At 41.6% G+C, this 13063-nt stretch overlaps 1 protein-coding gene across 1 annotated transcript in view; it reads right to left on the bottom strand.

The window, feature by feature from the left end:
* Positions 1-10868, bottom strand: part of LOC145493152 (disks large homolog 1-like) — a 35444-nt gene extending 24576 nt beyond the window's left edge. The window contains exons 1-4 of the mRNA XM_081472550.1: positions 10654-10868; positions 10408-10539; positions 9990-10138; positions 6153-6236 (exon numbers count right to left, since the gene is read on the bottom strand). Coding sequence (XP_081328676.1) covers positions 6153-6236; positions 9990-10138; positions 10408-10539; positions 10654-10672 — 384 coding nt within the window. The 5' untranslated portion in view covers positions 10673-10868. The remainder of the gene's footprint in view (positions 1-6152; positions 6237-9989; positions 10139-10407; positions 10540-10653) is intronic.
* Between the last annotated feature and the right edge of the window lie 2195 nt (positions 10869-13063).

Below are 13063 nucleotides of genomic sequence, written 5' to 3'. Positions count from 1 at the left end.
CTGCAATATTGTGTGTAACATACAAGTTTTCTTCCTCACGTTCTAAGCTAACTATAGAATTGGCGACAGAAAAACAAAATCTAAAAAATGCTGTGACTTTTTTTTAAATTGCGTTTTAGTTTAGAGACAAGAATATGAAAAAACTATATGCAAGTGTTGCAATATTGTATGCAATACAGTCGAACCTCGATTATCCGGACTCATCGGGACCTCGGTAAATAGTCCGGATAATCGAGAGTCCGGATAATCGAAAGCATGTTTATTAATGAGATAGAAATGTAAACAAAAGGTATACAGCAAAGAAAACGTCATTTTAATTGTGAAATCTAGTCAGCCTGTATGTATTTACAAATAAAAAGCTTCTGTTCAGGTATTTACAAAGGTCTAAAATATTCAAGCATGTTTGTTTGCTTCAAAGACTTGTACATGTAGCTTGATCAGGGACTTTCATTTTAATCCTTTGCTTTTCTCGATGCTGTCAGTAAATTTTAGGATCTTGTCTTTGTTCTTCCGTATGTCAGAGATCTGCTGCTTGCTGATGCCAAATTCTTGAGCTAAATTTGTTCCTTTCTCTCCTTTATCCAAACGTGAAATAATTATCTGCTTATCTTTAATTGATAGAACGGCTCGCTTTCGCTTCGTAGATATGTTTTTGATTTGAGTTTATGATCGATTGCTTGTGTGTCTACATAACCCACGCGGAAGGAACTAATCAAGCATGAAATTCCCTTGGTAACAAAACAATTGAGCCAATCAGATATCAGTTGAACGTATCAGAATATTTCTTTGTCTCGTCGCACTGGCGAATTTTGAAAAGCGCACAGGATAATACGCTGTTTCAACAGTCCTCTGAAAGGATTGTTGGGCTTTTTTGCAACTTTGAGTTTTCAAGATCACAACTAATTAATATTCATGAAAAAATTGGGACCAGAGAATAAAGTCCGGATAATCGAATAGTCCGGATAATCGAGGTCCGGATAATCGAGGTTCGACTGTATGCAAGTTAATTGCATATTGCCATATGCCTCCTCAGCTAATTTTAGATTAAATGTCACACTAATGCAACCAGTTCATTGTAAACTTTGAAGAAAAGCCTGCTTTGATTGAAACCCCTGCTGTAATCTCATGGAGATAATGACAATTAACAACTGCATCGCAAAATGGAGGCTGGGTGCCTGTGATATCCAGGAGCTTCCACTATTGGCAGCCAGCTCCTAGATGGAGACTGCTCCCATGGCTGGCAAATCCTGGCAAGCCAGCCATGAGCCCCCACGCAGAAGGGAGAGCAGGCACCCGTCACACTGTGTGAACAGTGGAAAAGAGGGAGGGAAATGGGGGGGAGGGAGGAAGCCTTGAAGATGAGGTCCCATGAACTGCCACGCAAATAACACGCTAGCGCCTGTAACGCTAAACACACTTCAGTCAAAGAGCACATGGGATCTGGCGCATGCCCATGTATGAAACGCCGCTGACTCCAGACAACACTGGCGCTCTTTGTTGTTAACTCCGTTAAATTGCATTTAACTGCATTTAACAACTGCATCGCAAAATGGAGGCTGGGTGCCTGTGATATCCAGGAGCTTCCACTATTGGCAGCCAGCTCCTAGATGGAGACTGCTCCCATGGCTGGCAAATCCTGGCAAGCCAGCCATGAGCCCCCACGCCAAGCCGGAGGACCTCCGAGCAGCGCGCTAGCCAGCTCGGAGAAGAGAGGGGCTCATGGATGGGGAGGCCAGAGCCCCGAGAAAAATGCCCAAATCCGTAGGCACCCAGTAACTGGCAAATTAGTGACAAAAACCATACCTGTTAGGCAAGTCGTTCAGCTACTGAAAGGATGGTTTCCACAGGTGTGCGCACATATAACAAGTAAGCATCACTCGACCAGCGACCCATTGTCTTAATGAGATGATCAGGAACACCTCTCTGGGCAGCAGTTGTAGCGGCTCCAATTCTAAAACTATGACCCGAGAACTTTCCAGGAATACCTGCTGCCTGTAGAGTGGTTTGAAGAAACGAGGAAAGCCGAGATCTAGAAAGAGGAGAGCCATCTTTGCACACTTGATTAACACTCGAAAGCTTTGGGGATTGGTGGAGGAATCTACTTGAAGATCTGCCGCGGTCAAATGAACAGATGGATCAAAGGTACCATTTGTTGTAAATTCACCAGCTCTAAGAAACCCAAAGAAGCCAAGACAGCAGGCTGCCCATAGCATGACACTGTCAGGGTTGATAAAATCTAAAGACTTGTGCAAAACAGACATAAGGTCGGCTGTCACTGGTTGGCGCTGAGGGAGATTTGGGCCCTGATGACGTTTGATCCCTCGTAAGAGACACTGAAGTTGAAGACGGTTGACAATTGGGTCTGGGAAGCCATAGTCAATGTGTAAAGAACGGACTGTAGACAAATATACTTTAATGGAAGAATGGTGAAGACGATCTGCTAAATGGGTACAGAAGCGCATCAGAGTTTGTTCACTGGCTGGTAAAAGAGGCTGACTTGGCTCGAAGGGAGTATTCTGACTACAAAAATCTAAGAACTGACGTTGAGCCGAAGCATAAACTTGGCGAGTAGAAGGTGCGAGGCCATTGGTCAAATAGAACTGGCATTTATCTGTCAAATTACGGGCAGCTGAGCCAGCAGCGTTAACGGAATTGGAGTCGCCCCAGGAGCTGCATGAGGAGCAAGATGATGGAAACGCTGAAAATCAAAACGAGATAAGGCATCAGCAATCGAGTTGTCTTTACCCGGCGTATGAGAGGCAGTAAAGGCAAAGGAATGTCGGGCTGCCACAAGTGACAAGTGACGGAGAAGAACCATCATGTTCGGATCCTTCGTGGTGCCCGAACGCAAAACACTAACGACTGCCATGTTGTCGGAGCAGAACTCAACTCGTTTAGAAGCCCATCGGTGGCCCCATAGGGAAGCTGCAATAACCACCGGAAACAACTCTTTGTAGGCAATTGCCAAGGGATGCTGAACAGCTGACCATTCACCCACAAACCATTCATGATCACAAATTGCACCATAACCCCGAGCACCAGCAGCATCTGAGGAAACGTAAAATTCAGGCAAGGTCGCCCACTGTGGGGAAAGCAGGAAACTGAGACCACCCCAAGAATGGAAAAATTCTCGCCACCAACGGAGGTCTAAGCGAAAGTCTTGGTTGATCCTAATTGGGTGGCTATCACGTCGAAATGCTGACAGTAAATTGATCATGCGTCTCAAGAAGGTACGCCCCTGAGGAACTACTTTACATGCGTGTTGGAGATTGCCAATGAGAGATTCCAGCTCCTTCCGTGTGCAATGTTGTTTGAGGGACCAGGCTTCCAGAAGTGCAGCAATACGACCAAACTTATCCTGCGGCAGACGGGCCTGAAGTGAGAGAGAATCGAGCTCAATACCGAGCACAGTTAAACAAGTGGATGGCCCCTCCAATTTGTTCGGGTGAAGAGGAATACCCCACTTTTTAAATAGCTTAACACAAGTATCAATATTGTTCTGGCAAACAGGTGAGTTAGGAGGGCCCAATGTATGGAAGTCATCCAGGTAGTGTAAAAGAAAATTCACATTATAATTGTGTTTGAGGATCCACTCGAGCATATCTGCAATGGACGAGAAGATGAAAGGAGCAGAGCGTAGTCCAAATGGAAGCGCCATATCAATAAAATATTTCCCACGCCACTTCATACCAAGTAGGTAACGATCATCAGAATGGACAGGGACATTACGGTAAGCACTTTCCACATCGAACTTTGCCAACAGCGTTCCTCTGCCGTGAAGCATGATCCCATCGATGATATCATCAACCTTCATGTACTGCACTGAAAAGGGTTCTTTTGGAATGCCATCATTGACACTATGGCCTAAAGGACTAGACAGATCCAAGATAAGCCGCCATTTTCCAGGCTGGTACTTCTTCGGGATAATTCCAAAGCGACTCACATGGAGGTTTGGGATAGGGGCTATAGCAAAGGGGCCAGCTACACGGCCTTTGTCGAGTTCCGTGAGGAGATACTGGTCGATGACTGAAGGCTGAAGGGATGCTGAAGGCATATTTTTATTCTCCGATTTTAAAGATACCGCCCGAGGGTCAAAACCCAGCTGAAAACCATTTGTGAGACCTGAAATCACATACTCCACTTGCGTTTGGTCGGGGTAAGAACACAGTTCATGCTGAAGTTCCTCCGCGTCTATGGGGGTTACTCTGGATGGGGGGACCAGGTCTTGCTGCAGGGCGCCCAAAATGGACAAAGAACAAGAGGGCAAAGCATGGTGTGCCACTTCGGAGGGCATGTCATTACCAAAAGCATCTTGTGGTGCAGGAACAACCACATTAACAGGAACAGGAATAAAAAAAAATTTGAAAAGGAAACTGAACAAGATGAATGTACGCTATTTACATATGGTTTGGATCCCACTTCAACGCCGCAGACGTTTGCTTTGGGATGGGGGAGTTGACTGGGAGCGCCGGTAAGAAGAGGTTGAGGCCCGAAATGGACAGTTGACACGTGGATGATCACCTTCACATTTCTCACAGCGATGGAGGTACCGGCATTGACCAAAGGTCCAGCGACAGGTGCCATCATTCCAAGATCGGCAAAAGGTGGATGAACCGGCTATCGAAATTGAAGCCGAAGACGAAGTGGTTGGCTGCTGGCTTGACTGGGGAAGAGGTGATGAAAGAGTATGGAAGTTGTACAAATCATGGTTCATGTGAGACCAGTCCACCAAACCTGCAGCAGCTGCGTCCTTGCGGAATGCAACATCGTAATGGAGCCAAGCCTTCCCAGGGAACTGGCGCGACGTCTTGAGAATTAGCAGCTTGTATTGTGTCATGCCCTGCCATCTGGAAGAATGAACACAGCAGAAGATCCACGAGTACACAGTGAATGCTTCAACCCATGTCACGATATCAGTGATCTCTTGCACCCTTTTCTTGGAAGAACTCACGAGAAGTTTGCCATCAAGGTACGTTTGGGGCTCTGTCTCCTGGGCTTTCAAGTTCTCTGCTAGCAAGTCAGCAAGATCCACAAATTGGCCAGACCTAATTTTTGTCACCAGCTTCTCCGGGATAGGGGAATAACCGGGGCCAACAACAAACGGCCTATTCAGGGATGTTGAGGTAGAGGCGATGGAGGAATTAGAACCAAAGGAGACCAATGGTGTGAAAGACTGGTTGGAAGATGGCAATCCATTCACAGCACCACGAGAACCAAACAACGATGGTGAAGATAAAGAAGAATTGCCTAACGTGCAGTATGTTGAAATAAAGGGAGGAACGACCAAATTACCTGAGGACTGGCCTGCAGAAGAAGGCAGTGGTTGGTTAATGACAACAGAACCGGATGACGTCGTGCCCGACGCCGCGTTTCCCGCTGTCGAAGAACTCGATGAGTGACTTTGCAAAGCCGCCAAAATGCGAGGTAACGTATCCCCCAAGGCTTGTGAAAACGCTTGACTGAGGTCCTGTTGAGAGAGGACGAAGGAGGGCGGAGTGGACACCGGAGTCGAAGAAATGGGAGGACGTACGACCGAAGAGGGAGAATCGGCTGAAGAAGAAGGCTGACTTGAATCCAACATGGCGGCCACACTGTTGTTTGTTGCACGACGATGTGCCATACCAAACGAAAGAAACAACGGCAAGATTCGAAAAACGACGAACGAAGAACAAATAATGCACACGCTACTCCGGGAGGAAGCCTTGAAGATGAGGTCCCATGAACTGCCACGCAAATAACACGCTAGCGCCTGTAACACTAAACACACTTCAGTCAAAGAGCACATGGGATCTGGCGCATGCCCATGTATGAAACGCCGCTGACTCCAGACAACACTGGCGCTCTTTGTTGTTAACTCCGTTAAATTGCATTTAACTGCATGATAGTTTACAAACAAGCTTTACTAAACTGTATTGAAGTGTCAAGAAAGAACAACTAAGTTTGGGTATAATTTCTACAAATAACAAGGGCGAATTGACTGGCTGTGCCAACGATTTTGCCCGCCTGGTTTTAACATGAAGAGGAAAGTTTTTCTTATAACGAAGTTCAGTTCACAAAGTCTTGTGTGCCTGCAAAAACCAGTTGCCTTGCCGCACAGCAAAACAGCAATGAAACCTCTGTTATAAAATTTTGCTTAACATGAGACCACCCACCTGAAAGCTTTCTTGTTGAACGTTTTGAACAATGGCTGAAGATGCTACCATGGAGGGTGGTTCTGTTTCTCCATTAATAGGTCCCTGCAAATATCAGTGGTAGAACATACATTAAACAGGTTACATCACTTGCTACGCACCTGACTGAGGGCTGGGGTATGTCATGGGTTCAAATTCTGACCAGAGCACCAACCGGGGTCTTAAATCAACGACCAAGTATTATGAACATTGTGCAGTTCCAGAAAATATCCATACTCCCCCAACAGAAGGGATTGGAATTCCCTGTGGGTAGGGGAAGTAAATGTAAGACCAAAAAATATAAAGAAATTTATGAAGCTTAATTGGAATTTCCAGAGGGATGATGGGCCTTAGAGAAACTCCCTTCCGTGGGGGAAGTTTGGATATTTTCTGGAACTCCACATTGTAAGCGTATAACTAATAATAGTTGACAATACAGCTGCCCCCGCTGTACGATTATGGTTTGCTTTATTTTCTCATGTATGATTCTCTTGTTATTGATTCTTTTGTTTTATTGTTTTTAGCTTTCTCAGTATGGTTATTTCATCACCTATATAGGTGAGAAAAGCTAAAACATGAGAGGTAAGCTAAGTATACCTCTCACGTTTTAAATTTTCTTGCCTAGGTGACAAAAACAACTCCTTGCGCATGTCAAAAAGATCACTCTTCAATAACTCAAACAGTTTGCCCCCTTAGTCAGGTGTTATCTGAAATTATGGGATGCCACAACTATTGCTTATGTTGGTAATGTGAACATCAACAAAAAGACATAACAAATATATCAGGTTTCCTTTATGTCATTACATTCTTGCTGTTATGTTGTTATTATGTCACTATGTCAGGCTGTTCACACTGCAAACATAATGACATAACGTCCACCTTACACCCACTTTCAGTGTTACGTGCATAGCAACTATCTCTCGACACGCCATCTTTCGACATGCTATGTAACCTAGCCTACATCAAAATGTAAGCACAAGTTGCTTCTTTACGGTTGACCTTGACTTTTAGTCATGAAAGATGGATTTATTTGACATCAAACTAAGGCTAGGAACATCAAGAAAACATTCTGTGAGTGATAAATCGACTGCTTTGAATGATTACATCTTTCGAATATTAACTGAGTGGTAGCGGCCCAATTCTACTGGAAGTCACTATTGAGAGCCGATCGAACACACTAAACTCATTTGAATTATTCCATAAATCGGGAGTCCACAATCTTCTTCATTCATTTGAGGTCATTAATTATCATATACTTGTCATTTGTTCCGCTAATAACCGGAAAAATTGCCAGTTTCACAGGCAAACCGTATTTCAGCTGTTTACATAGCATGTCGAAAGATGGAATGTTGAGAGATGGTTGAAAGACATCGCCTGTGCACGTAACACTGAAAGTGGGTGTAAGTTGTCATGTTTATGCCCTTATGTTGTCTTGTCTCTGGTGTGAACTAGGCTTAACACAACACATGGCAAGCTTGACGCTACAGGTACATAAACTACAAAGAGAGATCAAACAAAGAAAACCTATACAGCACAGGAAAACACCTGGCTCTTGTTGTACAAAGGATGGATCAGTGTTTCAGCCAGAAAATTTTACTTAAGGGCCAAAGTGGCCCCTGAAGATCTTTTTTAGGGGCCAATTTTTTAGGAAAGGGGCCAATAAATTGAAAGCTACAGAAGGAAAAAATGCATCAGGATACCAAGAACAATAAAGCAGTTTATTAGGATCTATGATAAAATTTAATAGAAAGTGCTTTTTGAAGTATTTCTACTCAACAAAGTTGCTTTTGAATCAGATACTAGTATGAAGGATCCGTGCATTACAAGAGAACAATCCTTAGACATACATGACATAGTCAATGATCAAGGGTTTGCACTGCATTATAGGGCGATTTCATACACAGTCACCCATTTGGAATTTTCCAGTGTGAGAGAATCAAAACAGCAAAGTAAAAGGACAGATTGACTTCTTTTCTTATGTTGAATGTTTTAGAAGCAAAGATCTTTCAATAGGATTTTCTAGAAAGACATGTGTGACAAAATAACCGTTACTGATCGTCAACACAGAGAAATGTAGTCGCCATTATGCTGTATTATGGTGACTAAACCAGAATTTTTGGTTGCCAAGGATGAAATGCTTGTTGCATTGGCGACTGTATCGACCACAATTTCAAGCCCTAGGGTGGCTTTTAAAATATTATGCCTGTGTTAAGCCTGCAGTCTTGTAAAAGGAAAGGGCTAAATTGGCCCTTTTTTCATTTTTCTGGGGGCCATCTCTGATTGAAACGCGGGATTCCTGCAATGGCGTGCTCTGGCGGAAAAGTTGATGGATGATGCTATCTCCAATGACCAAAGGAAAGATGGGAGAGTGATGTAAGACTGAAAATTCAAATTACAGACATAAGATAACAGATTGAATTAATATTTTAAGTTCAGATTTCACTGCCAAATTGTGCTAGAGAGAATATCTTTTAGGGCAAATGACTTCAGATGATTTGCAGGCATTTCTAAAGCAACCATTGAGCTTTGTGTGTGGGAAAGAGAAGCCCTTAGCATTTATTGACTTCAATTTGATAAAGGCAAATTCACTGTGGTAGCAAGTTTGTGAAGGTGACATTTTGCACATAAACCCTTTGTCACTTTGCTCTAACAAAGGGCTAATGCTTGAAACTTCAGCTTCACAAACCCGTTAAGGTGGTTTGTTCACCTTTATATCAATTTTAAGTTAATAAACAGTCAAGTCAGTCTCCTTCCAGTTTGTCCATGGGACATTCCAGAAAATTCGTTTTCTTTGCATTGCGAGGACAGTGTTATCCACCTTTTGAACAACTAAGCCTTAGCTGCGAAAAAGCCAGTTTATTATGGATATCCTAGAACAGCTCGGGCATGACAAGGGTTGTCTTGAACTGTTTCTGTATCATATTTGCAAACTTCCTGTTACTCTGTCAACAACCAGTGCAAAGAAACAAATCATATGCATACTGCATGACCTTTATGTCACCATTCCAGATCAATACACGAAATTAAAAAAAAAAATGCTGCCAATATCTTAAATTTGGAAAGTATATTTTAAAATTTTAAATTGTTATCCTGGACGGGTCTGAAAAAATTTAAAATGTACAAAAACATTGATTTTTACAGCATTGTAGTAATAGGCTTATCTACAGGTAGGTTGGTGCAAACATCGAAATAACTCAAATTTATCTTTCAAACAAACGACTGTATCGTATAGCAGGAAAACTTGCATTAAATTTGAATGTCTGGTTTCTGGGTATTCACAACCAAATTTTGATAGAATGACTAGATCACAGATTTTGAAATTATAATGTAGCAATGGACTCATTAGAATAGTTTGCTTTGTTTTGTTGGTACATCCGAGACAATAGAAAGCTTAATTATCCCATCTGGCAATGCTACGAAAATTCTGAAATTAGCCTTACTGGAGTTGTAATAAAAACTAACTTCAACTGAACTGATTGCGGGTAATTTGTGATTTATAAACAACAGCGGCGATCCGAAAATTTCACAATATCTTTAAAACGACAGTGTACTGTCTATTCTCCATGACATGACCAATATTTCGGACCCAGATACACGCAAGGCCATGTAGTTATTTTAACGGCTGCATACTCGCGGTTTGTTAACTTCATTCGTACCTGTTCATGTAGTTGACAACCACGTCTTCAAGTTCCAAATGTTATTAATAGCTATTTCGAAGTTTCAACCACACATTATCTGATTTCCTGACAACTGCCAACTAAAAATGTGACGACCTACATAAAAACGTTCTAAAATGTATGTGAAATTGCCAGAACTTGCCTTGTCAAAGTCCGAGTAGCTCGGTGGAGGAGATTCCACTGGCGGCGAATTGTTCGCCCATCTTTGTACGGCTTCTTCCGTTTCTTCTGCCTTCTGTTCGGGTGTTTTGGTATCATCTAACAACGTGGTTTCGTAGAACTCTTGTATATCTGAAGTTTGGATAGTAGAAATCGTACAGTTTGAAAACATAACAGCGAGGGGCTGAAGAAATATCACAAACGCGAAACTTCAAAATTATATTACACAATGAGCGTTTATCGACTTTATCTTGCCGATCATTTGCTAATTCTAGATTGTCAAGGCAACATAAATTCAAACCAAGATTAAACCTTGAAATTTTATTTTAGAGAAGATATCACTAAATAGTTCTCTCCACTGAATAGAACACTCAAAAATGCAAACATCGACCGACCCTCACCTAGAAGGGCCAAGAATAGATGACTTTGGAATATCCGAATTACTCTTTCGATGGCAGTGCGGAGCGCTCGATCTTGTGGCTTGTTTAACTTTTCATAATAGCGCTCCAACAGCTCAAGAGCCTTGCCTGCATCTGAAAGAATGATATTTGAATTTCATTAGAATCATCACACAGAAGCGATAACATGGGTTTAGTGATCACCGCAGCTTGCAAAACTCTGCGTGAAATCGAACACAGTCGACCTACCTTCCTTGCGAACTGGCATGATTCGCCGTTTTCTGCCGTCCGACTGCGTGAATCAAAAAAACAGAAAGTAAAACGAAAACTTATTTTTAACGGTCTTCGGGCCCACAGATGAAAATTCCCCTGTACTAGTCCCGAAGGAAGGCCAAATTTAGTGCAAACCGTTCCACTTTGAAAGAATCAACATGAACGCCTTTTGCGTGCCAGCGGCCACAGACTAAGTCACGTGCCGTAATCAACCAATCGTGCGTGAGACAAAGGAATGAATTCGCCTCTTGAAATAGACACTGCTGATTGGCTGCAAGTTATAGAACTAAAGGGCTTACAATCGTTCGATGATGTCGATGTTGTACAGTAGCATTTTAAATGAAACTGACAAAAATTCACTAAAACATCAATTTTGCAGTAGTTTTACAGTAGTTTAAGGCCTCAATTGAATTTTTGTCAGAAGGTTTAAAAAACCTTTAAAAAAATCCAAGCTTTCGCCGATCTACAGCATCATCAGGGATATCATCAGGGATAAGAGAAATATTCCGCGTAGTTAAGGCTTATGTACAGATGTAAAATAAGTTATTAGAATACATTACTTTACATCTGTATGTAGCCCTTACCCGAAATATTTTTCTTATCGGTCCTTATCCCTGATGATGACGCAGATCGGCGAAAGCTTGGATTTTTTTAAAGGTTTTAACATCAATTTTGCAGTAGTTTTACAGTAGTTTAAGGCCTCAATTGAACTTTTGTCAGTTTCATTTAAATGGCTTATGTACTCTGATTCTCTGATACCATTTTTTTTCCCAGATTGATTTTTTATTGGCTGGTTGTAAACCAAAACGGACATTTATTTTATTCAGAACTCATGCAAGATAAGGAATACTCTGCAAGGGTTTTGTCTTTCTTATTGAAATGTGAGAAGCGCCCGTGAGTCGCAAAAACAAAATTTATCATTCGGCCAGAGTTCCTCGGACACTCGTGTGTCACAATATCTTAAAGTCATTTTCCTAATGTACGAAATAACTTGAAGAAAATACAAAATGATAGTTTTAAAAGTTAAAAAAGAAAAACAAAACAAATTAAACAAGGTTGTATTCTGAAAAAGGAGCTGCAGGCAACAAACTTGAAGAAAGCAACCATCCTTGGTCATGCTTTTGCAGAATGCTTTCGGCTATCGCTTAAGCTCTTTTAAATCACATGCAAATTAGCGTATGATGTTTTATGTTCGTGACTTCAAGGTAATCGTTTTAGTTAAATGAGATGTAACGCCTAATCCTTCAAAATATTGATCCTCGCAAAAGCGCGCTAAGTGAATTCTCGGGGAAACAACATTTCATTTAGAATTAATTAATTGCACACGCGACCGAAGCCCGATTCAGAAGAAGAAGAAGAAGATACTTTATTTATGTGTCAGTTGAGGATCTAGCTCCTACCAGTATATTAAAATTGGAAACTCAAAATATATACAATAAGAATTACCTAAAAATATACTCATTAGAACTACGGTAATTTCAAATATAATAAGAAGTTAAAATACAATGTAAAAAGCATTAAGAATACTCTAAAAAATTATCAAATTAAAAAATTAATGTGTCAGCTCTCACAAAGCATGCACGAGCAGCGTTCATTAATTAAATCACAGTACTAAGATCTATTCGTCTAATTTTATTGTTAAAAGCTTGTAGTGTATCCGATCTTCTGACGTCCTTACTCAGTTCTGACCAAAGAACTGATCCTAAATATCTAATGCTGTGTCTACCAAAATCCACAGTGTTAAATCTCGAAACAATAAAGTCAGCATTTCTTAGGGCATAACCAGATGTGTTCAGGTTAAAAAGGTCACTAATATACTTTGGACCTCGTGGGGTACTCCCAGAAAAGTTGGGTGTGGGTATGCGGCCCACTTCCCAAAACCCTTACCCTATTTATGACCAAAATCTGCGATTTTTGCTACGGGCCTAAAATTCGATACCTTATTTATGACCGTTGCGGCTGGCACAGTTGCCCTAAACATCAGTTATGATGGGATTTTGTTGACGGTCTTATTGATAATGATGAAAAAGTAGCTTCTTCGAAAAAAAAAAAAAATACCCAAATCACTTTGTACATGAGTGTAGCCACATCCTCGAGTCGACGACTGCGTAGCGTTGGAAGTTTGGCTATGTTTAGAGGAGTGTCATATGTTGCAGTTTTACTGCAGTAGACCGGCTCGAAGTGCCTTTTCTTGTACAGGTTCCAGTTTGCGTGCGTCTGATGCTGTACAGAAATGCCAGACAATATGACAATATGTTAATAGTGGTACAGTATAGCGGTTTTGTAAATCTGGAGTTTAGCAGACGTAGTATAGTACGTAGAACTCCAACTTGTTTTGATGCCTTTTTCGTAACCTCGCCAACATGTTTTTTTGAAATTCATTTGG

Source organism: Orbicella franksi, chromosome 7 (assembly GCF_964199315.1).
Source record: "Orbicella franksi chromosome 7, jaOrbFran1.1, whole genome shotgun sequence".
NCBI classification, from domain to species: Eukaryota; Metazoa; Cnidaria; class Anthozoa; order Scleractinia; family Merulinidae; genus Orbicella; species Orbicella franksi.
The sequence above is the reverse complement of the archived record's forward strand: the minus strand, read 5'-3'. Positions and strand labels throughout refer to the sequence as shown.